The sequence below is a fragment of the Lactuca sativa genome, chromosome 2, assembly GCF_002870075.4.
Source record: "Lactuca sativa cultivar Salinas chromosome 2, Lsat_Salinas_v11, whole genome shotgun sequence".
Taxonomy (NCBI): domain Eukaryota; kingdom Viridiplantae; phylum Streptophyta; class Magnoliopsida; order Asterales; family Asteraceae; genus Lactuca; species Lactuca sativa.
In genome coordinates this window covers 39,581,435-39,607,826 of record NC_056624.2, presented here as the reverse complement: position 1 = coordinate 39,607,826, position 26,392 = coordinate 39,581,435, and the positions used below count along the sequence as shown (strand labels likewise).

Sequence of the window (26,392 nt, the reverse complement as noted above, 5' to 3'; positions counted from 1 at the left end):
GTTAGATTTTCTTGAATAGATAAAACATTATTGAGATTTTTTTGAACGGTTTGAAAACTTAATTGGTGTTGTAAGTCATTTTCCCTTTCTTCAATCATTACTGTTTTCAAAAATAAATTATTAAATTAACTATTATATCTTTGTCTTTGTGAAATAAATTATTAAATTAACTACTTTATCTTTGTCTTTGTGAAATATTTTGTAATAATCTATTATCATTTTTTTTAATTATCCATCATATTTAATTTTTTAAGCTTACATCACATTTCTAAAATTAAATATCAGTAGAAATTAATAATATTAAGATAAGTATATTATAACAGGAAACAAGAAAAAGCTATGTCACGTTTTTTATTTTTAAAATTAAATTTTACTTCGTTCTCTTATCCTTTTTCTTCTATTTATAGATATGGCAAGAAATTTAGACATAAAAGTAGAAACCGGAATAGCATATGCAACAAACCGAAGCCAAAGCCAAACAGAAAGGCATCAAAACAACTCGGGGCAACTTACTACAAGAAGGGTATCATTCAGCCATGCAAATACTCCATCAATTGACAGAATCTCAAGCGTACGAAGGGATATGTCACTCTCTCTTAAAAAGCCACCTACACCACCTCCTCTTTGCTCTGTGTGCAAGCATAGTGTTCCTGTTTTAGGGAGATCACCACGGAGGTTTAGCCATGAAGAGATTGAGAGAGCAACCGACGGATTCTCAAGAAGAAATTTCTTGGCAGAGGGTGGATATGGTGAGGTATACAGAGGCGTTTTGAGTGATGGACAGGTTGTGGCAGTGAAGCAACGAAAGATTGCTAGTGCACAAGGTGCAGCTGAGTTTTGTTCTGAGGTTGAAGTGTTAAGTTGTGCGCAACATAAGAATCTGGTCATGTTGATTGGTTACTGTATTGAGAAGGAATGGTTGCTTGTGTATGAATTTGCTTGTAATGGATCTTTAGACAAACACCTATATGGTCAGCATCTCTCCCTCTTTCCCAATTCATTATTATTTCCATGTGAAGTTTATCATTTTCCATTGAAAATATTGTATTTTTTAATTTAGTTAAAGCTTTATTTTTAATTTGTATAGGATCAGAGGAAGGTGAGGTCATGACTTGGGAGAAGAGAATGAAGGTTGCATGTGGTGCTGCAAGAGCATTGAGATATCTTCATGAAGATTGTCGTGTTGGGTGCATAATTCATCGAGACTTTAGGCCTAATAACATTCTCTTAACCCATGATTTTAAGCCAATGGTGAGTCTTTAAAATTCTTGTAACTCTAACAATAATTGTTTTTTCTTTATTTTTTATAGATTCAATGATGCATGAGTCAAATATAGGTTGGAGACTTTGGACTGGCTCGATGGCAAGTAGATGGAGAGTTAGAGGAAGAAACACGCATTGTTGGTGCATTCGGGTAATGAATTTTAGAACCCTTTTCATTAAAGGCATGCACAATTAATATACTAGAAACGAAATGAAACTTTTGTTTTAGCGACCAAATTGTTATAATCATATAGTATTGAAAATTTTCACTTTCAGCAATGGCATGTTTTCGGGTATAGAAACATCCCATTCTCTCCTATGACACAGAGATCGTTATAAGAAAACAATTTTCTAATAAGGTCCGCAAAATTCACCTTTTAAAATAGTTTTTCAAAAGTATGATGGTATCACAATAACATGAAGCGACAATAGTTAAAGTGTCTAATTATTCTTACATCAAAATAAATGTCCTCTAAATTTCTGAAAGCTTGTGACATCTTCAGTCTTCATCTAAAACTCATAATTTGAATATATGTCCAAAATTAGTAGGTTAGGTTTGTGAAACCTAATAAGTATTATCGAGGTTAGTCATTATCAAGTGTCTAGAAACTTATATAATTCATCCATGATGCAAACCTTTAAAAATAATTTCAAAAACTGAAAAAAAAAATATTAAAAACATAATATTTAATATGTGGAGATGGAAACATCCCATGATAAAACATAGTTTTAAAAACGATAATAAGTCTTAGCAATATCAAATAAACAATATCAACAAATAGAAATACATAACATGCTTCTAAACCTAATTTCCCAGTTAAGTCATCTCAAAGTCAAAACACCTAAAAATGATGGTTCGACAGCATGTATACAGCTAAAGCACACTAGACACTATAATGCTTTGTCTCACTAGATAACATGTTAATCCTCACACATGTTACCACACGGAAAGGTTGCAAATCCAACATATATTTGAGACCTTCTAGAATGTTATCCAAATTATGTCTTAAAAAACTCAGTTTGGGTACCCCCCCCCCCCCCCCCCCAATCTCAAGTTAGTGGCCACATTGTAATGCCCCATGTTTTATACATTTATTTAGTTATATTTTTTAAACATCATTTGCTATAAAGTGATACTTAACAAAACTTGTAAAACATTTTGAAAAATATTAATCCATCATTTTGGTTAAAACTTCATACCATCAGAAACTATAGTGAAGTCAATCATAAGTAAGAAACTAATTTCAAAAATAAGTAATTTAACTACAAGACTTCACTTTATCTATGCACCAAAAGTCTATCTCCTTTCTATGACCAAATTTCCTTCCTAAAGGCCCTTCTAGTTCTTGATACCCGAACCTAGAAAAGATTACGTTTTAAAAAAAATTACATAAGAAAATAATATTTCGTGTGCTACATAGTTTTTAGAAACAACAATATTTTAGAAGCATTTGACAAAAATCTTTTACTTCAACATAATTCACGCAAAATGTTGTATATCGAATGCAAGATTACATTCCAATGTAAGCTTTGGCGAGTTTAAGCGATTATTTGAGGTCTTATTAACTCATTATTTCATGTGCGCTTTGTCTTTATCATTTATGTACCGACTTTTCTTTTTATACATAAGTCGCAGTTACAAATGATAACGCCCAAAGTTTGGATCATGATAGGATATATATATATATATATATATATATATATATATATATATATATATATATATATATATATATATATATATATATATATATATAAATCAACATATAATACCTTCATAATAAAATGAAATCAACTCATGAACGGAGCTACTAGCATGGTAGAGTCTTTCGGATCCTAAATGTTGGGACATCATGAGTCTAGACAAACATTATATAGCTACAATGCAAGTTACACTCAATGTATTCATGCTCATCACTTTTTTATGCAATTCAATCACACTTAATGTTAGGAAATGCATATGCTATAAAATACAAACTTTATATAACATAAGTCTTTCATACATTCATAACAATATAGCTTTGAACATATATTTAAACAAAAGGAAATGCATATATTTTAACCTTTTATTATTATGCAAAAAGTACTTAATTAGCTCTTACTTTTATCATAAAATATTGTAAACGATGTCATCATAACATTATACATACAAAAATGCATGTCATTTACTCTATTTTATAACATCACTATCTTTACATTGCCGATTTGAAGTTTCTAATAGTAACACAAGTTTCATTTGCTTTAGTCAACTGTCAATATCATAGGTTCATTGTAAAATTTGATAGTGTATTTCCATATGTTTGCATAATTGTATTTTTAATATTCATTTCACATATCAATTTCCATAAACTTTGATATTTATCTATTTGAAGAATAACATAGGATGCATGGTTAAAATTTTATATAGAGATCAACAATATAAGATTTAATGATGTTGTTATAGCTTAATAACATATAAAACTACATAATCTATCATTTTCTAAGTTAGATTGACAAATGCAAGTATAATGTCAAGATTCAACTTTATATGCATGTTTAATTTCATCAACTTTGACCGACCAAATTGAAAGGATGAATATGTTAACCATTCGATCCAATTCTTTGGGATGTTTGATTTTGTTATCTTCCTTTTCTCACCTCTGAATTTCACATTATATATAGAAAATTCACATATACATACACACACTAATTGCACCTTATAAAATACAAACTTACTTGGGAGTTTATAGTGTGAAAATGAGTTTAAATGGAACTTATTAATTAAGTCAATTATTTCTCATGCATGTTCAATGAGAACCATATCAGTCTAAGGCATATAGGTGTATATAACATTCATAAGGAGTTCCAACCTTCTTCCTATGACCTAATCTGAGTGCCAAAGTGGTCTATGCTTGTACGAACTAAGTGTTATGACATCCCAACTTGTTTCCTTCATATCTTTTTCATGTGACACTTTTTTCTTGATTTATTTTTCATAATGTCTAGACTACTGAAATCATTCACTATGTTTAACCTTTATAATTAAACTCAAGTACTATACTCTGACAACCGAAGACAACCACTAGAACTTTCCTTTTGGTTTCTCCATGCTTTTCTATACTTCGTATCATGTTTCGACATTTTTTCATGATAGGCTTTCGTAATAGAACTCTTCCGCATGTCCTTATTTATATTCTAGGTTGTCTAATCATTTTAGATAGTAACATATTCACTTATAGTAAGCTGGTTTTTAATTCTTCTTTCTTCATATTCATCTTTTTGTGCATATCTTTTTATACCATTTTGCTTATAATCAATATTATAACATTTAACATGTTTAACATTCTGTCTAATCATGTAGCCTATTGCATACCATTCATTGAAATTCACTTTAGGATTTCTTCAAACTTAAATTTCAGTTAAACTTCATGATTAAGACATAAATGACATAATAAATTTCTCACCTTTTAAGGACTTTGAACCATCTAAGTATCCACATATGTTCAAAACATGATATTAGTTATTTGAACTTCCTAAAAATGAAATTTTACATAAGTTAAACTCAAAATTCTCAATTTCATTCTAAAATATATGCACGGTTCATGATTAAAAATAAAACTCAATTAGAAACAAAAATGTTTATCTATATTTCTAAAAGTATTTGAAAAATCATTTCATTAATGCAACACATATTACATATGGAATTCTAAATAGTTAATTCACATAGGGAATTAAATCAAGAAAGATTCAAAGTAAAACAATATATTAAGGGACATATGTTCTTGTGTAGTGAAGCCACTTCAAGCCAGTATGTAACATTCTAATATTCTATTCTAAGTCTTGAAGTACTATAGAACACCTAGAGACAAATATTGGAACCAATAACAATCATCACACAACTTAACTTAAACAAACAAATTAAATATAAAAAGTTGGGTCTACAAGATCTTGCAACTAAATCTATAATGCCTTAAATTCATGCCTCGGTTGACAAACCCTTTTTCCCTTCTACAAGGTCTTATAAACCTTTTTTCCCTTCTACATGGTCTTATAAACCCTTCATTAAGGCCTTTAGTTTCTCATAATTAAGCACTTTTGGTGGTTTTGGTCAAATATTTCAACTTCACTAACTCAATTCAACTATGGGATAGACTTCAATGATTTAAGATGGATCCAAAATCCAAATGAATTTTGTATTATCATTCCTATAACTCATAAACCTAAACAATTCATGAATCAAAGGTATCATTTCAATATTTTTAATTCAAGCTTAAGAATAATACGTGATCACTAGATTGACTTTTCACTCATGTTGTGTAGTAAGATTGATCCAACTTAACTCCTTATTAACATCATGGTAACCTCATTAGTTTTAAAATCAAATGATTCGTTGTGTCTTTTATCAAAATTAAAGGATCAAAGACCATAAACTCACTTTAAAGCCAATTAAAGGGTTCAATACTATGACTTTAATTTAAATCATAAATTGTGCATCCAAATTATATAACTTTTGTATAACTTATTATTAAATAAGATTGTATGAATAAAAATGGTTGATTCATGAGGTTATGGTTTTGAAGCCAACATTAAGTTTCCAAAATCCAATTATATATATATATATATATATATATATATATATATATATATATATATATATATATATATATATATATATATATATATATATATATATATATATATATATATATATATATATTTCAATTTTAATAAGTTCAAAAAATCCAGGAAGCTTAATCTACTAAGATGGACGAAATTGTTGCCTTGTAAGCTTCTTCTTCAACGATTAAGTGTTAAAGTTTTAGTATGTTCTCATTGCATTTGTGAGTTCTCTCCCAAAATCACATTTGTCTATCAATTTCATTCTTCAATTGCTCCAAATATGGGAGAAGAAAGAGTTGGTGATCAAAGATGCAAAATTTGACCAAGTGATGATGTTTTATCATATAATATTTTTTATCAATAAACAACAAGTCGGTTATTGTCATTGTAGAATATTAAATCAAATTACCAAAAAACTATAAATTCATGTTCTTTTACAACAAAATTCGCAAAAAATATCTTGTAATGATAAAATACTCGTGATATTGATTTATTTTATGTAAAACATAAAAATGAAATATTTAACTATTTAACATAAAAGAATAGTATTTAACTCATGTCTAACTTATCACCTAATTTGAAGCATACATTAAGCCATATTTTATTTTCAGTTACTTGGCTCCAGAGTATACACAGACCGGTTTGATTACCGAGAAAGCTGATGTATATGCCTTTGGAGTCGTCCTTTTAGAGATCCTAACCGGCATTAAGGCTATAGAATTCTCAAGATCCTCTAGGCAGCAATATTTTCCTGAATGGGTAAGAATCTTTAGTATCATGTATTGCCAATGCATACACAAAAAAAATAATAAATAATGATAAAATTACCTTCTTGTCAATATCATATAAATTATTTAGTGACTTTTACTTTTCAGGGTCGACGTTTATTTACAGAGGGAAAGTTATGCATGGAAATGATCGATCCAAAGTTAGGGAACATGTATGATGTAAAAGAAGCAGAATACGTGATACATGCAGCATGTTTATGCATATCATCTCAACCCGAACAAAGGCCAAGGATGTCTAAGGTTAATAATTCATCCATAAAATATTTACTTAAAATTATTAATAACTTAAAGCACTTTGAATTTTGAAAGTTAGACCTAGTATTTGTAACACAAAATTGGATTAGATTTTATCATAAAATCAAAAGTGTAGGAGTCAAATTACTTTTTGTAATTAGTGTCACATGTCCATTTATTTTAATTAGAATCTCATATAAGATAGGCATTGTGGAGTATGTATTTGTATAAGAGGAGTTGAATCTGAAACACAACGAATTGTAGGGTCAAAGGGGTTGTCCCTAATTATAAGGTCAAGGGGCATCAAAAAACAAAATCAGACTAAAGGAATATGGAGAAGAGAAAATTAAATATCTTCCTACTTTTTTTTTTACTACAAATCCTCCTATCTGTGACATTTATAATATTTAATGCTCATTTAGTGAAATGTAATTCGCGTACCTATCAAGAACAACAAGTATATGCACCAATGAACAAGAAGAAGAAAATCTTCTAGAAAAAACTTGTTTCAGAAAAATCATGTAGTGTTTTAGGAAGGATACGATATGTGAGGAAATTATATATTATTTTTTTTCAGGAAAATCCTTAGATAATAAAACGATGTAGTTTCATAATGTTTAGTACCGAAGCTTAGAATTCACCAAGTCTTGGAACTCTCCTAAGAATCTTCAACAGTCCTTACATTCTCTACCAGTTGCTTTTATTTTTGCGACTAAATCTGAAAGTGCCATTGAAGATTATCAGATATTGGAATTCATAATAACAGATTCCAAATATTAATACAAAAAGTGGACTTACATGGTCATAAAACTATCCAAAACTTAACTGATTAAGTTGAAAAAATTGCAGTTTTGACCTTCAAATACAAAGAGTATTATCTTTTTGATATTTGTGTTTCATGTTTTTGGTTATTACAGGTATTGAGAATCCTGGAAGGTAATTTTCTTGTTGAAAAGCTTGATAATGGTCAAGAACAATCTACCACCACCTTCCTAAAACCAAGTTTAGAAAGCTATAACTCAAGCACGGATAGACTATCAATGAAGCTAGAAAAACGTCAATATCAGAAGCCAACGCGCGCTTTAACAAAACTAAGTTCAATTGCACTCAGATTGGAAAATCACCAAGATACGATATCTAAACCGACAACATCTCCACCAAAGCACGTGACCAATGATGAATATCAAGAATACTTGCAAGGGTCATTCCAGAAACATATCCAAAGGTTGAACATGAAGTTGTAAACTTAAGTGGAAAATATTATTTGACCATGATTTGTTATTATTTTATCAATAAATGATTTCATTGATTCTTATTATATAGCATTTTCTAAATTTTCATTAGTCTAAATTTCCTTTTTCTCCACTTTTAGTTCCAGCTTCAAAATATGAGTACAAATTAATATAAAAGCTTTTACATATAAACTTGTACAAACAGTGAGTATATAAGTGCATATACATAGGGAACAAATTAAGTGAACAATATTCTTTTTGGAAAATACATAGGGAGTACTTTACAAGCATGTAGCCTTGGCGTGGAAATAAATGTTTCGCAAACATTATTCATCATGCAAGATTTCCATTATTACAGGTGTATATATATGTGTACGAATTAATATATCTATATATAGCTTAATTTACATACAACTCAACGATTTCCCTTATAGTGGGTATATATCCAGCCAAGATTCAACCCTTCCATGGTAGTTAACAAGCAAACCAGATCATGAGGATTATATATAGTGTAGTTTATGTGTCGAAAATAAACACACAATCGCTTACAACTCAGAAAAATCGGTATCCCAGTTCTCATAATCATCATCATCTTCATGATTTGGCAACGTGAATCTCACCCTTGGACCTTGCTGAGCTTTTGCTTTATTCTTTTGGTTCCTTTTTAAGCATGGCTTCAAACCGATGGCAGTAGTAGCCTTTCTACTAGAAATATCGTTGCTAGATTCCACTACTCCGCCACCTTTTTTGCGTGAAGGGAAACAACCCGATGCAGCAATGGAAGCTTCATCAGAATCACACTCCACTTCTTTGGAAACGAAGTTGTCCCCCTTTTCCTCGAGAGAAATATTAGCAACCTGTCTTCTGGGTATGACTTTTACCTCACGATTACCATGTTTCTTGTTTTGAAAATTTTCAACAGGAACAATCTGGTGGAAAAAAGAAGTATCAATCTCCTCCATCTGACGAAGGGTTTTGTCTGAAGATTGTCGAGTGAGCCTCCTATGAATGTTTGGCTCGACCATAGACTGACCACCTTCAAATGCTTGTTTGTCGACACCTTCATGATAATCAGGTGGGTAGTGGGGGCGAAAACGGTAGCCTTTAGACTGAAGCAAACGATGGATGGTATGGTAGGGAACAATGAAAAAGACTCTTCCAGGTTTCAGAATTGATTCAGGCTTAACCACGATATATGGAAACTTGAAGACATCAGGTCTGGTGACACAGTGTCTTGGGTGTTTTGCCATGACTTGAGCTGCTTTTATGGGGTGTTTGTATAGTTCAACTATACCACCTGGGCGTACGAGTTTTAGGACGCCATTTTCCTTGCCAACTATCCCCATTCTTTTACTTTTTGCTACCCCAGAACTCTAGAAGAGAAAAAGAGAAGAATAAGAGCTAGATTTCATTCCTTTTTATGTCATGGTTCTCTTATAAAGACATATTTGGGTGGCTGATTTTACTATGTTGATCATCATTGAACCAACCGAAGGAATTTTTGTATTCTAAACATTGGTTTTAATGTTTATCTTGTAAACATTGATAATAGTGTTTTGTCTTGTAATTGTGCACCCTGGCCGCGTCAACACCCGGGCAGTGGTGTTTATCCGGTCATTAAAAAAATCATGAAATCATACCGGAGTCCCATGGTCCTTGTTCAATTTTTGTATACATAGATGGTCCTTTAATTTTTTGCTAACTAATCGATTTAGTTCTAAGAAATTTCAATGAATGATATATATTATTGGCGTGATGGTTTTTGGTAACCAGAACTTTGAAGTGTGAATATTGTTGGATTAGGTCTCTAAGCCGTAACTAGGGGTGAACATATTAACCGAAAAACCAAGTCATAACCAAATTAACCGATATAACCGAATCATTACTAAAAGATATGGTGTGGTTTCTAATCTTGATTAACCGAATACATATGTGTAACACTTGGTAAGTTTCTCTTTTGCTCTTGTATTATTTAATTAATCTATTTTAGTCCTTGTGTTGTACGATGGGCGTAACACATGGTACGCTTTACGTACAAGCTGCAAAGTGAGTACGCAGGCCATGTACCACATGGTGCGCTTAGCGTACTCATGCGAGGCGGGATCGGGACTCCGGACACGTACGATGGGCGTACGTGCATGTACGTGAGGCGTACGTGGGTCATTTTGAAACCCTAATTCTCAGGGTTGGACAATATATAAACATCATTACGGACCCTGAAACCCTCATTTCTCAGCTTCCTCTGTCCTCCTAGCCCTACACTCGAAACCCTATGTAACAACCTAAAATTTACAGAAAATTTTAACTTTTATACTTATCAAAACCAACCACAATTGTTTCCAAAATAATCTCATTACATAACCACAGTGTTTCAAATGATCAGAGTATCAAAAAACTAGATGCGAATATATTGGAGAATGCATGTCGCGCCATCAAGTCAGACACTTGCCCTTAGAACCAGTAGTACCTGAAACATTCAACAAACTTTAAGCACACGCTTAGTGAGTTTCCCAAAGCATGCAAACATAAAATCACATAATACCAAGCACACATACATATAAGTTTGACATGGACTCCCTCAATGGTCTTCACTAGAATGTCATAGGCTACCTCCATGGTCTTATATCCCCGGGCCATGGACTCCTCCCATGGTCTTGCCAAATGTCATGGGCTCCTCTCATGGTCTACACATAAGTCCACATATAGATCAAATAGCAAAGAATTACATACTTTAATACAAATCATCTCATAACCGTTAATGGGTGGGCCTTGCTGCCTTCTACCCATGAGTGTAGTGAGAAGACTCACCTTGAATATTAAAAGATAGCTGACTAGGTCCCAGCTCCAAATATCAGCTCTACTCAACCCCTAAACAGAAACAATTCCTCAAATGCAACTCAAAATGCCCCCAAACCCCTTATAAATCAGACTTGGTCAAAGACTAAAGTCAAAAACTAAAGTCAAAGGTCAAAGTTAACGGCCCGTGTTAACCCAACACACAGAGATGTCCTTCAACTTGTCGTGTTTCTCAATTAACTGTACAGATCGGGAGAACTCTCATCAACTCGCCGAGTTCACTAATGAGCTCACCGAGTCAGCCAGAAATCCAACAGCTTAATGCATTAAGTTGTTTCCCTCGAATCTAGGAACTCCAAATCTTAGATCTCCTCTAAAATGATGTCTAAAAGGGTAAAGTTTCCAACTTTACCCTTAGGAACCATCAAAATGAGTCAAACCCAAACCCTAGACTCATTAGAGTGAGGCTTGACCCATTAAGCCCTTAAACTCTCAAAACTTAGTCCCAAAATACAGATCTGGCATCCAAAGGCTGGAAAATCACATAAAGTTTCCAACTTTACGTCCATGCATGCTAAAAAGAAACCCTAGGGCTCAAGATGGGCTAAAAAGGGACTTATTGAATGAATGGGACCTAGAACTTAGTAAAGCTTGCAACTTTAAGCCAAAAGGGGCCATAAAATGGTCAGATCTAACATAACAACCCCTGGAACACTCAACTTCTTGGACAATCCACCCATTAGCCCAAAACCAAGATAAAACCTTAAAACAAAGAGATCTAAACGATATCAAAGCAAGGTATAAACTCGATAACTCCAAGAGACTGCAACAAGTAGGGAGATTCTGGATCTAAGTCTTCCCTCCAAGCTTTACACCTCCAACTTCAAAGCTTCTTAAAAAGAGCACAAAAGATCAACACTCAAGACCCTCCAGAAGCCACACACTCACAGAACATGATGATGCACACTATTAGAGTTTATGGGCTGAGGAGGCTAGTAAGGAGACCAGCCAAGGGACTTAAGGCCTTTAAATAGGGTGCAACACCCTAAAAATTAGGGTTTCCTTCCTAGCTGTCAACTCGCCGAGTTGAAGCACCTCGGCTCGCCGAGTTGGTTCATTAATTTCTGCGTCCAAAGCCCTCTCTATAACATCCCAAAAATACGGACCAAAAATTTCATTTTTAACTTAAACAAATATAAAACCATTTGTCTGAAAACCTCATAGTAATAATATATATATCAAACCACTGTATCCATAGTCAAAACATGTCATAACAAAATCATATCATAGTATAAATCTCATAGATCTCTGGTGCGGAAAATGTGGTATGATGCGTTGCGATCATGTCGGCTCCTTTCCTTTCGAAGAAAACGGACCTAAAACAAAAACTGAAAATCGTAAGCAAAAAGCTTAGTGAGTTCCCCCATCATACCACGTAGCATACAATAAACATACTGCCAGGCATATATGGGTGCCCGGCCTACCCTGCTGAGCATATATTTGGGTGCTCAACCTACCCTTGTCAGGCATACCGGGGTGCCCAACCTACCTCTTGTCAAGCATATTTTCGTACTCGACCTACCCTCCGATTTATTTTAACCGGCTACGGGGACTATTTCACCCCTACTACTTCCACATAAAACATAACATAACATACTGTCAGGCATATATGGGTGCTCAACATACCCTGCTGGTGTATCTCAACCGGGTCTAGGGACTAGTCCCCTTCATACCACTATCACATTATAACATAGCATACTAGCACATAAAGCATAACAGATAGTGGCATACCAGATAATTATCAAAAAGACAGTCATCTCTACTATACTCTTACTAGTAGGCCGGCATTGGTGCCTTCGACCCACATCTACTGGAACGTAACTCACCTCAATGTCGTGAAGTAGCTGAAATGTCCTCGGCTATGGGATCAAGTCCTCTCAACTCCTACACATAACAATCTCATTTATTTACCCTTTCATACTTATAACCCCTTTAAGGGTCAACTCTGGTCAAAGGTTAAAGTCAAAGGTCAACACTCTGGTCAAAGTAAACCTTCTGGTCCAGGTCAACCTTCTGATTGACTCAACTCGCCGAGTTGGTCCATCAACTATTCGAGTTACCGGGTGCATAAAACTCTCGAGTCTCGATCTTACTCGTCGAGTTCTTCCATGAACTCGTCGACTTCACTCACAACTCATCGAGTTCCTCTTCATATCATTCGGGACATTTTGCTCTTAACTTGCCAAGTTCATTCTTGGACTCGTCGAGTTCATTGATCATCAAATCCATAAACACGTCCAACTCGTTGAGTCATCTTCTAGAATCAATTAGTTTGCTCAGTAACGGAAAAAGTTGGGGGACCACAACCCAACTCGTCGAGTCGTATGAACGACTCGTCGAGTCCCCCAAAGTCCAAATATGTCCAATCGATTTTGGTCGGGCTTAATACATCAAAAACACAGGTTTGGTTTCCTAAGGTGGATATATCACGTAAAGTCTCAAACTTTACGTTAATGCATGGGTTATTTAGCTCAAAAATACTCTAAAAGCGGTTCATATGATGCATGGATCTCCCATTGCCATAAAGTTGGCACCTATATGCCATGGAGTCCCTCAAAGACTCTGGATCTGAAGTTATTAACCCAAAACATGCTTGCATCCATGAATGATTCCATAATATGCTCCATATGGCCCTAAACTACACCATGAAGAGATCTAGTAAACAATAGACAAGGTACAAACTCTATACCTCAAATGAACTAGAAATGAAGCAAAAGATCTGGATCTACTTGCTTCCTCTAGAACCCCTAAACTTCATCTTCCTCCTCAAGCTTCAAATCACCAAAAACACACAACAATGGCTCAAGAAAAATCCAAACAGGTTAGGGTGTCGTGACTATGGTTTGGAGGTGATGAAGGCTATAGTTGAGGCCAAATAAAGTGTTTAAATAGGGTGCAACCCCTGAAACTTAGGGTTTCACTCTGTCAGCCCTACTCGTCGAGTTGTGGCTCTCAACAAGTCGAGTAGACTTCAAATCCCGCATCCAATAATTTCATTCCTACTCGACGAGTTTGGGGCCTCCAACTTGTCGAGTCCCTTCAATAATGAGAAATTTGTAATTAAAAATACAAATCAGGAACCCAGTGTTACACTCTTGACACGCCGAGTTGAAAATTTCAACTCGCCAAGTCCCAAAGGAAAATACAAAAAATTGTAGAATAAGCTCATAACCAAACCAAGCATTACAAATCCCCCCCTCCCCCAATTGAACTAGACTTCTTCCTAGAAGTTTGTCGATGTAAAAAGATTAGGATAATGCTTTCACATCTCGTCCTCTGGATCTCAAGTCCATTCGGAACCTCTTCGGTGCTACCATTGCACCTTCACCAGCTTTACCTCTTTGTTACAAAGAGCTTAGTCTTTCTATTCGGAACTGCAATGGGCTTCTCAACCTAATTCGAGCTCTCATCCACCTGAATTTCATCCAACAAAATAACTACATATTCATCTGATACACACTTCTGGAGCTGAGACACATGGAATTTGTTATGGATTTAACTCAGCTCATCCAAAAGATCCAATCGATAAGCGACCTTGCTGTATCGGGCAGAAATCCTGAATGGTCCAATAAATCAGGGCCCCAGCTTGCCCCTCTTCCGAAACCAAATGACACCCTTCCAAGGTGACACCTTTGTTAGATTAGTGTCTAAGTCCATAACTATTTTGGTATGTACTTGACCCGATGGTGCATGGTCCTTTTGGGTTTCCTTCACCAAAGCAACTTGATAGGATGAATTATGGAGAGAAAGGATTAAATATGATTTATTAATATATTATGAGAATAATATATTAAAGGAGAAATCATATTGTTTAATTAATATTAGTCAATAATTAATTGCTAATTAGTTTTGTAACTAAAAAAGATTAATTAAACTTTAGGGACTGGAATTGTAATTATAAGATAATTGCAATTTGGGTCATGGATTGTCTTATATTAAGGAGTGGACGAATTCTATGGGGAAGCCCATAAGAAATCGTCCAAGGCCTTAAGGAAAGGGATCCATGGGTTGCCTAGGGCTTAAGCATCCAAATTAGGGTTTCCTTGTTAGATAACCCTAATAGCCTCACTATATATAGATCCCTAAAGGACCAAAAACGTGGCCAAGACTCCTCTAGGGTTTGTAGACGTTTTTGGGCAGCCTCCATCCTCTCTCCTCTTCATCCTCTTGCTTATGGTGTTTGTGAACCATTAGAGGAGTGACATTTGTGACTCTAAGCTTTCTAAAGTCAATAGAAGGAGATTTGGAATTGTTATTGCTACATAACAATAAAGGTAATATCTTAAACCTATTCTTATGTGAATATGATTACTTGTATGCTAGAATTAGGGTTTATAGTCTTGGATAACTTGCATGTACAATAGAGAAACCTAGATCCAAGCATTAGGGTTTGTATGAGCACATAGGATGTTCTTAGGACCAAAACCCATCAGTGGTATCAGAGCCTAGACTGGTTTCTATTGTATTGATGCATTATATGATTGAAAAATTCGATTTTTGTGGTTCTGGAGGCTGGACTCGCCGAGTCCATGCTGACTCGACGAGTCCATGCCTGACTCGGTGAGTCGGCTAGACAGATGGAGGGTAAACCGGGATTTCTTGTTGTTTTTGCTTAAGAATAGTTGCCTTATCATATTAGATCAATATAAATCCAATTTTATGATATATTTGACTATATTCTTGATCTAATTGAAGATATTTATCAATTAATAAAATATTTGTTTCCTTATGTGATAATTGATTGATTAGTTTGATTAAATTGGTAAATTGTTTTGCAAGAAATCATTAAATAAATCAAATATGGATAATTATGTGATTAAATGTTAATTAAGATTATTTGTTATTTGATCCTTGTTGTTATGAAAAGATTCATATTTTCCCCTTTAGGTTTTATAGTTTAAATTTGAACCCAAAAGTTTTGTTGTTTTGAAATTTAAATAGTTGAAACCCTAATGTTTTGAAAAAGGTTTCAAAACTTGCCCTCAAGTTTTGGAATTTAAATTTTGATTAATTGTTTAATTTTAATGTATATTTAAATTCTAAACCCTAATGTTTTGAAATGTTTCAAAACTTTCCCTCAAGTTTTGGAATTTAAAAGTTTAATTAAGAATGTTAAATTCTAAAACCCTAGTATTGTTTTGAAAAAATTCAAATCACACATTTATGGTTTTATTAATTAATTAAGGTGTATAATTAAAAGAGATTTAGTAAATCCATAAGGTCTTGTTATACAATTTAATTGAATTAAAGGTATAATTATTAAATTTGACCACCAAGTATTTTAAAAGTGTAAAATATACCCTATACTATATATATAACATTCAAAGTCTAACATTATATATATATATATATATATATATATATATATATATATATATATATATGTATGAGTAAAAGTCAGTCTTACCGTTAGTAGGCATCATTCACGAAGCTGGTCTATAAGGGGTGTTTAAGGAAATTGCCTATAAAATGGCGATTGAATGGGTATCCACTCTTACCCACCGCACTCTTGACTAATGGAGAGTCGTTAGCCGAACGGGTAGGATAGGACGAAACCTTCCATTATAAGTATAATGAATTATTAAAGTAACTAAATGTTTTTCAAATTCCCAATCTTAATTACTTAGGCAAAAGTGAATTGATGCAATTCCATGAAATTACACTTTGTGCCCTTGCAAAGACGTTAGTGGAGCGTGTGTGGTTTACCGGCACACTAAATGGTTCTAAGCAAAGGTAGCAAAGGGTGACTCAATGTTTTTCATAGTTCGGTGGAGCGTGTGTGGTTTACCGGCACATCGAATAGGTGACTGTAACATGTGAGGGTACCATGTAAGTTTGCATGGTTATTCACACCCGCTTTGTGATCCTCGGCATCCCAGTCACAAACAAGAGGGGCATATCGAGATTTAAACATGCCATTGAAATGTTCAATGAATCTCATAGGATCTAGGAGTTTTCATAGATTTAAAACTTAAATTTCTTTTTCGTTTTTCATGGTGGAAATTAGTGAATCGTCATTCACTTACCTTCAAATGTTCTGCAATTTGGGTTACGGCATCCCTCTCCCGAGTTGTAGAATATTGTGTTGGGTCCTAGCCTGTACAATAGAGAAACCTAGATCCAAGCATTAGGGTTTGTATGAGCACATAGGATGTTCTTAGGACCAAAACCCATCAGTGGTATCAGAGCCTAGACTGGTTTCTATTGTATTGATGCATTATATGATTGAAAAATTCGATTTTTGTGGTTCTGGAGGCTAGACTCGCCGAGTCCATGCTGACTCGACGAGTCCATGCCTGACTCGGTGAGTCGGCTAGACAGATGGAGGGTAAACCGGGATTTCTTGTTGTTTTTGCTTAAGGATAGTTGCCTTATCATATTAGATCAATATAAATCCAATTTTATGATATATTTGACTATATTCTTGATCTAATTGAAGATATTTATCAATTAATAAAATATTTGTTTCCTTATGTGATAATTGATTGATTAGTTTGATTAAATTGGTAAATTGTTTTGCAAGAAATCATTAAATAAATCAAATATGGATAATTATGTGATTAAATGTTAATTAAGATTATTTGTTATTTGATCCTTGTTGTTATGAAAAGATTCATATTTTCCCCTTTAGGTTTTATAGTTTAAATTTGAACCCAAAAGTTTTGTTGTTTTGAAATTTAAATAGTTGAAACCCTAATGTTTTGAAAAAGGTTTCAAAACTTGCCCTCAAGTTTTGGAATTTAAATTTTGATTAATTGTTTAATTTTAATGTATATTTAAATTCTAAACCCTAATGTTTTGAAATGTTTCAAAACTTTCCCTCAAGTTTTGGAATTTAAAAGTTTAATTAAGAATGTTAAATTCTAAAACCCTAGTATTGTTTTGAAAAAATTCAAATCACACATTTATGGTTTTATTAATTAATTAAGGTGTATAATTAAAAGAGATTTAGTAAATCCATAAGGTCTTGTTATACAATTTAATTGAATTAAAGGTATAATTATTAAATTTGACCACCAAGTATTTTAAAAGTGTAAAATATACCCTATACTATATATATAACATTCAAAGTCTAACATTATATATATATATATATATATATATATATATATATATATATATATATATATATATATATGTATGAGTAAAAGTCAGTCTTACCGTTAGTAGGCATCATTCACGAAGCTGGTCTATAAGGGGTGTTTAAGGAAATTGCCTATAAAATGGCGATTGAATGGGTATCCACTCTTACCCACCGCACTCTTGACTAATGGAGAGTCGTTAGCCGAACGGGTAGGATAGGACGAAACCTTCCATTATAAGTATAATGAATTATTAAAGTAACTAAATGTTTTTCAAATTCCCAATCTTAATTACTTAGGCAAAAGTGAATTGATGCAATTCCATGAAATTACACTTTGTGCCCTTGCAAAGACGTTAGTGGAGCGTGTGTGGTTTACCGGCACACTAAATGGTTCTAAGCAAAGGTAGCAAAGGGTGACTCAATGTTTTTCATAGTTCGGTGGAGCGTGTGTGGTTTACCGGCACATCGAATAGGTGACTGTAACATGTGAGGGCACCATGTAAGTTTGCATGGTTATTCACACCCGCTTTGTGATCCTCGGCATCCCAGTCACAAACAAGAGGGGCATATCGAGATTTAAACATGCCATTGAAATGTTCAATGAATCTCATAGGATCTAGGAGTTTTCATAGATTTAAAACTTAAATTTCTTTTTCGTTTTTCATGGTGGAAATTAGTGAATCGTCATTCACTTACCTTCAAATGTTCTGCAATTTGGGTTACGGCATCCCTCTCCCGAGTTGTAGAATATTGTGTTGGGTCCTAGCCTTAGTATCTCATTTGGGTGATTTACTAAGGACTCAATCAATCAACTAACTTGAATTTGTTTTCTCCTGTTTTGTAGATGTCAAAGTTCGACAACTATGGTCTTCCCAAATCTCGTGGAACAAGCTTTCCACATGAAGATGATATTCCACGATTCGATCGAGGAACAAGAAATCATGCTTCATTTCCTCCACCTCCTCCAATTATTCTCCCTAACTCACAAGTTCGAAGGCTTGAAAAGTTCAAGATCACTCAATCCCTTTTGGCAAGTAAACATAAAGAAGGAAAATTGGTGTGTGCACACGTCCTAGGGATGAAGTCACACATTGATAGGTTAAGAGTGTTGGGATCCGTTGTCTGTGAGGAAATGGCTGTTGATTGGGTTCTTCAGTCACTTCCTAACTCATATAGTGAGTTCGTAAGAGAGTACTATATGATAAACCGTGACGTGACCCTTATAGATCTCACCTATATGCTTATTGCTGCTGAATCAGCAATGGTTTAGCGCAATAGAAAAGCAAAGTTGATTGGTGAATCTACCTTCAAGACCTCTATGGATATGGACAATGGCAAGCAAAGACATGCTACGATCGGAAAGTTTGATCATAAGAGAAAGGCAATGTCAGAAGTAGTTCCATTTCATGTTCCAAAAGAGTCAATTTGCTTTTATTACCAAGAGAAAAAGGCATTGGAGACGAAGCTGCCCCATTTACCTAAGAGATCTAAGAGATGGGAGAGTCGAAACGTATGGCTCTAATATAGGTAAAATCCATTAACTAACTCTTTTAAGCTTCTATTCTAGATTCTTAATACATAATGTGATAAGATTGCAATTGATGTTTTGTAGGATCGAAGAAAAGAATGGAAGCTTAAGGGAAGAAGTGAGCAGAATCTAACCGTGAAGGAATGGATTTTGATCGTATTTCTCGAAGATTAGATTCTTGAGCTACTACTTAGAGTTAGAATTAGATTGCTAAGAAAGATGTATTAGCATAGTTTTTCAATGAATTGCATTGTAAGGACAAAAACTTTCCGCAATAAAATAAATTTTGATTTTATATTATTTATTTATCCTTACAATGGCGTATATGAAAAATTGAAGTTTGAATGTTTCTATTATTAGCAATAATGGTTTTGGTTCTTATTATGTTATTTATGGAAAGTCGATAGTTTACCAAATAGGGAGAGTTTCTCATCGCCCAAGTTTCAATTGGACAGAAACTTGGAATCATGCAACTTGGTTGCACGATGAATGAGAAATTTCATATTTGGAAATTAGACCAATTCATTGACAAAGTGTCAAGTGAAGGACTAGGAGATCGAGCACACAAAGTTGCGTGTTGATCAAGTCCACCATAAGAGTAACAATGATATTCGTCATGATTTACTAAAGGTTTAGTAAATATGATTATACTTACAAGATTAAGTGTAATTATGAATTGATTGAAAAAGTTTAAATCAATAGCAAAACAAATAAGAAGAATCATGTAGGCAGAAAGATAAAAGTTTCTCCATTCTAAGAAGAAGGGATAGTAGTTTTTATGCTTTATGATAGGTCTTAATGATTAAGAACCATATCTCAATTAATCCTCTAAGTGAGTCTTAGTACAATTGTATGTCTAAGAAGAGGAATCAAGAATTGAAGAAATGGTTAAATCAAGAAGTCAATCATACTTCGTTCCAAAACAAGTATTAGAGTTAAGATTGTGACATTGAGTGGAAAAGTATTAAGAAGGTTTATAACATTCATCAAATGTGGAAAGTTGTGATGTCTTGGATAAGACAAAGACCAACTAGGACCAATTTATGAAGAATTTTGATAAAAGCTACACTAACTCTTGAATATTTGTTCGTCAAGAAATGTTTTGACAAGAGAATCTTATATGTCAAGGAGTCAGTGGGAGTCTTAATGGTCTTGAAAGGTTTCAAGAACAAATCAAATAAACCTTATCGATCATCACTAGCACACGAGTTGAGGTTTACAACCTATCGTGTTGACATTATTTTGTTTTTGTGCCAATCCAATCGAGTTAATTATGCATGTGAGTCCTATGAGTTCTCATTTGAATGCATAAAAGGCAAGGACCTTGATCAATGGAAAGTACATTGATAAGAAAAGGTGAGCTGCTTAACTACTTGGAAGACATGGTGGGCAGTTGTGCTACCATAAGGCAAGAAATCGAGATTAAGAAAGTTCGATCCATATGAGTTTGAATTTGTCATAACTTTGGTTTTGAAAAATTCACATGGATAGGAACACATACATCATTTAAATCTAAGTGTCATAAGATTTCCTCCTTCTGAAAATGATTGTGAGGAAATGCTTTCACTAAGAAAGATTTTAAGAAGATAGTGATTGTAAAATTGCATTCTCGAATTCGATTATGGTTACGGTATCCCTTTCCATAATTTGAATTGTGAGGTTTGGCAATTGTTTACACACACATATGAACTATCTAAGGCAAAGGTGTATAAGTTCAAGAAGCCTTGATAAAAGATTATGAAAGCACTAAGTATTAGAAACATGAACTTAAGAAATTCAATAAGCATTGTTTTTCTGAAAGTTAAGCTGTTTCTGAATACATGTCAAAGCTAGTGGGAGCATAAGTGTTATGTTTTATAATAATCATCATGATAGTGGGAGCATAAATGTTATGATTGTATGATTATTAAGGAAAGTATTGCAAGTTGGCAATATTAATTATAGAAAACAAGAGTCACTCTTTGCAAAGTTGTAAGGGTTGTAAAGTTGTTTTGCTATAATTAAGGGAGAGAATATTATGCTTCATTTAGAATCTAAAGGCTTAGGTTGTGGAATGTTGATAAATTTAGTCAAGGGTACATAGTGTGTTCTTAAAATTTCGATTATGATTACGGCATTCCTCTTCACAATTCGAATTTTGAGAACATAGCAAACAAAACATTATGCATCGTGTCCCATACGCTTCGGGTATAGGATCGATTGCAAATGATTTAATATTTGACCATTCTAAAAATTTTCCAAATATCTAGCGCATTTAGAGGGAAAAAGGACAAGAATCGGTTTTGACTAAAATAATTAAACAACTATCAAAGGACAATCCAAAGTTCGATGAGGATTGGTTGCTTGTGAGTAGTTGGAAGCATGGTATTGAATGGACCATATGGACATTATTATGAATAAAAAAGATTGTATTAAGAATGAGTTGTCATATGGAAAATGTGGAAATGTTTCCATATTGGATGGACCATATCGACATCATTACAAATAGACAAGATTCTATTAAGAATGAGTTGTCATATGGAAAATATGGAAACGTTTCCATATTGGGAATTGAATATTGAAAATCAATGACTATATTAGAAACTTTTATGCAAAAGGATGTTCAAAGCATGTACTTTGAGTGAGAGACATCAAGTCTATGGAATTGTCTTGTAACAATCTCCGATAGAGGACTTTGTAATATCATTGGCAATAGTCTTTGTAACTTTGGTGCAGTAACATTACGAAAGGATCGTTGCATAGAATGTTAGAATCTACCATATTCTATAAGTAGCAAGAATTTGATATTCTTTCACTTATGAAAAAGGATTTGGAGTTGTGAAATGAGAATGATTGGAAATGTGCTCAATTTGGTCTATTTCACAAAGTAAGAACCATAGGTAAACATTGTGTGCATGCTAAGAGCATGGGGCAAGTGTAATAATTCAAGTAAGAAGTTGATTACCTGAAACGACAAATAATGAGTAATCAATATGGTGATAAATAAAAGGAGTTTTATTTCTACTCAAAGGTTTGAGGCCATATGGGATTAGTATTATTCTTGTGTTTCACATTTGCATGTTTTGACTTCCAGAATAATTGAATTTATTAAGAATAATCGAATTATTCGAACGGGACACAGTCGTTCATATGTTGGAAGTAGATATGAATGAAGACTGCCGTGAATTGGTGTGTGGATTGTCTAAAAGAGTATTAGACATAAGCAAATGTTTGCTGCAACGTTCATGAGTGCTTATGAATATGATTTGAGCATTGCATTAAACCCACGCTCACTTGGATCACTCCATGAATTGTATCACGAGTGATTGGTGAGACGATAACATCTTATATTCTTGAAACCGAGATGTGTGAGTTGTATCTTGCAAATCGGTTGCACATTGATAATATGTAAACGCACTAGTAACTTGGTGTTATAAAACATATTGTTGTGTGTGATTCGGTGAGTAAGTGCAAGCAAGCATTGTATCAAAGTTTATCCGTTCCTTTTATCCAAGGTAGGATAAAAGCAATATCTTTGGGCCCCTCGATGATTTTGCGATGACAAACGTATATGCTCGGCCCGGCTAGGGCTAATTTGATTTGTTCAATTAGTCAGCCGTCATAAATCGGGAATCGAGATATAGTACAAAGAGAATGATTTGAAATCATATCTCATATGATATCCAGAATGGAGGAATATATGATCCCTTATCTTAAGGACACGCGTATATGATAGGATCAGAGTTGACAGCGGCTTTAGAAAGCTACGATTGCAGATCAGGATCTGAAGTCATACGCATAATAGTTATTAGACTTATCCAAGTGGGAGACTGTTGGATTAGTGTCTAAGTCCATAACTATTTTGGTATGTACTTGACCCGATGGTGCATGGTCCTTTTGGGTTTCCTTCACCAAAGCAACTTGATAGGATGAATTATGGAGAGAAAGGATTAAATATGATTTATTAATATATTATGAGAATAATATATTAAAGGAGAAATCATATTGTTTAATTAATATTAGTCAATAATTAATTGGTAATTAGTTTTGTGACTAAAAGAGATTAATTAAACTTAAGGGACTGGAATTGTAATTATAAGATAATTGCAATTTGGGTCATGGATTGTCTTATATTAAGGAGTGGACGAATTCTATGGGGAAGCCCATAAGAAATCGTCCAAGGACTTAAGGAAAGGGATCCATGGGTTGCTTAGGGCTTAAGCATCCAAATTAGGGTTTCCTTGTTAGATAACCCTAATAGCCTCACTATATATAGATCCCTAAAGGACCAAAAACGTGGCCAAGACTCCTCTAGGGTTTGTAGATGTTTTTGGGCAGCCTCCATCCTCTCTCCTCTTCATCCTCTTGCTTATGGTGTTTGTGAACCATTAGAGGAGTGACATTTGTGACTCTAAGCTTTCTAAAGTCAATACAAGGAGATTTGGGATCGTTATTGCTACATAACAATCAAGGTAATATCTTAAACCTATTCTTATGTTAATATGATTACATGTATGCTAGAATTAGGGTTTATAGTCTTGGATAACTTGCATGTACAATAGAGAAACCTAGATCCAAGCATTAGGGTTTGTATGATCACATAGGATGTTCTTAGGACCAAAACCCATCAACCTTTAGCAAAACAAGATCTCCCACCTGAAACTTGAGATCTGAACGATGCCGGTTAGCATGACTTTTATGATGGCTCTATGCAAATCGTAGTCCGTCACGCACCTACTGAATCAACTTGGTGGTATTAAGAACTACCTCGGCACTTCACATAACTCAATGTCCAACCTCACCTCCAACAAACTGGAGTTCTACACCTCTAACCATACAGCATCTTAAATGGGGGTCGGTCAATACAAGCATGATAATTATTGTTATATAAGAACTCTGCTAGTGGAAGGTAAGTATCTCAACTCTCTCTAGAGTCTAATACACATGCCCGAAGCATATCCTCGAGCGTCTGAATCATCCGCTCACTCTGACCATTAGTCTGGGGTGGTAAGCGGTGCTGAAATGCAATTGAGTATCCAACCCCTCATGAAACTTCTTCCGAAATCTGGATGTGAAATGTACATCGTGGTCCGAGACCATAGATACCAGCACCCCGTGCCTGACTACCACCCCCTACACATACATATCTGCTAATTTCTTAACGGAGATACTCTCCGAAATCGGGATGAAATGTGCACGCTTGGTCAACCTTTCCACAAAAACCCAAGTGGAATCCACACCCCTCGTCATCTTAGGTAACTTCATGATAAAATCCATGTTTATCTCTTCCCATTCAACATGAGAATACGTATCGGCTGCACCTTGTCGTGAGGCCTCTGATGTTCGGCTTTGACCTTCCTACAGTTCAAACAACGCTATACGTACCATGCAACCTCTCTCTTCATGCAGGGCCACCAATAAATCAATCTTAGGTCTCGGTACAACTTTTTGGCCTCTGTATGGATGGAAAACTTAGACTTGTGCACCTCCTCCTGATGGGTTTTGGTCATAAGAACATCCTATGTGCTCATACAAACCCTAATGCTTGGATCTAGGTTTCTCTATTGTACATGCATGTTATCCAAGACTATAAACCCTAGATCTAGAATATGATAACCAATATAACATATAATTAGGGTTTAGATCATACCTTGATTGTTATATAGCAATAACAATCCCAATTCCTCCTTGTATTGACTTTAGAAAGCTTAGAGTCACAAATGTCACTCCTCTAATGGTTCACAAACACCAAGAGCAAAAGGATGAAGAGGAGAGAGGATGGAGGCTGCCCAAAAAAATGTGTGAAACCCTAGAACAAGTCTTAGCCACGTTTTTGGTCCAAAAGGGATCTATATATAGTGAGGCTATTAGGGTTATCTAACAAGGAAACCCTAATTTGGATGCTTAAGCCCTAAGCAACCCATGGACTCCTTTAATTAAGGCCTTGGACGATTTCCTTATGGGTTTCCCCATAGAATTCGTCCACTCCTTAATTTAAGACAATTCATAGCCCAAATTGCAATTATCTTATAATTACAATTCCAGTCCCTTAAGTTTAATTAATCTCTTTTAGTCACAAAACTAATTACTAATTAATTATTGACTAATATTAATTAAACAATATGATTTCTCCTTTAATATATTATTCTCATAATATATTAATAAATCATATTTAATCCTTTCTCTCCATAATTCATCCTATCAAGTTGCTTTGGTGAAGGCAACCTAAAAGGACCATGCACCATCGGGTCAAGTACATACCAAAATAGTTATGGACTTAGACACTAATCCAACAGTCTCCCACTTGGATAAGTCTAATAACTATTATGCATATGACTTCAGATCCTGTTCTGCAATCGTAGCTTTCCAAAGCCACTGTCAACTCTGATCTTATCAGATACGCGTGTCCTTAGATAAGGGATCATATATTCCTCCATTCTAGATATCGTATAAGACACGATTTCCAATCATTCTCTTTGTACTATTTCTCGATTCCCGATTTATGACGAATGACTAATTCAACAAATCAAATTAGCCCTAGCCCGGCCGAGCATTTACGTTTGTCATCACTAAATCATCAAGGGGCCCAAAGATATCGCTTTTATCCTACTTTGGATAAAAGGAACGGATAAACTTTGATACAATGCTTGCTTGCACTCACTCACCGAATCACACACAATAATATGTTTTATAACACCAAGTTACTAGTGCATTTACATATTATCAATGTGCAACCGATTCACAAGATACAACTCACACATCTCGGTTTCAAGACTATAAGATGTTATCGTCTCACCAATCACTCGTGATACAATCCATGGAGTGATCC

General features: G+C 34.3%; 1 protein-coding gene across 1 annotated transcript; it reads left to right on the top strand.

Moving 5' to 3' along the window:
* The first annotated feature begins 386 nt into the window (after window positions 1–386).
* On the top strand, window positions 387–8,128 carry LOC111886379 (inactive protein kinase SELMODRAFT_444075). Its single transcript, XM_023882612.2, has 6 exons — window positions 387–971; window positions 1,088–1,251; window positions 1,338–1,414; window positions 6,474–6,621; window positions 6,738–6,890; window positions 7,802–8,128. Exons 1-6 carry the CDS (start codon window positions 410–412, stop codon window positions 8,126–8,128), a joined length of 1,431 nt encoding a protein of 476 aa, XP_023738380.2. The 5' UTR covers window positions 387–409.
* Window positions 8,129–26,392: the final 18,264 nt, after the last annotated feature.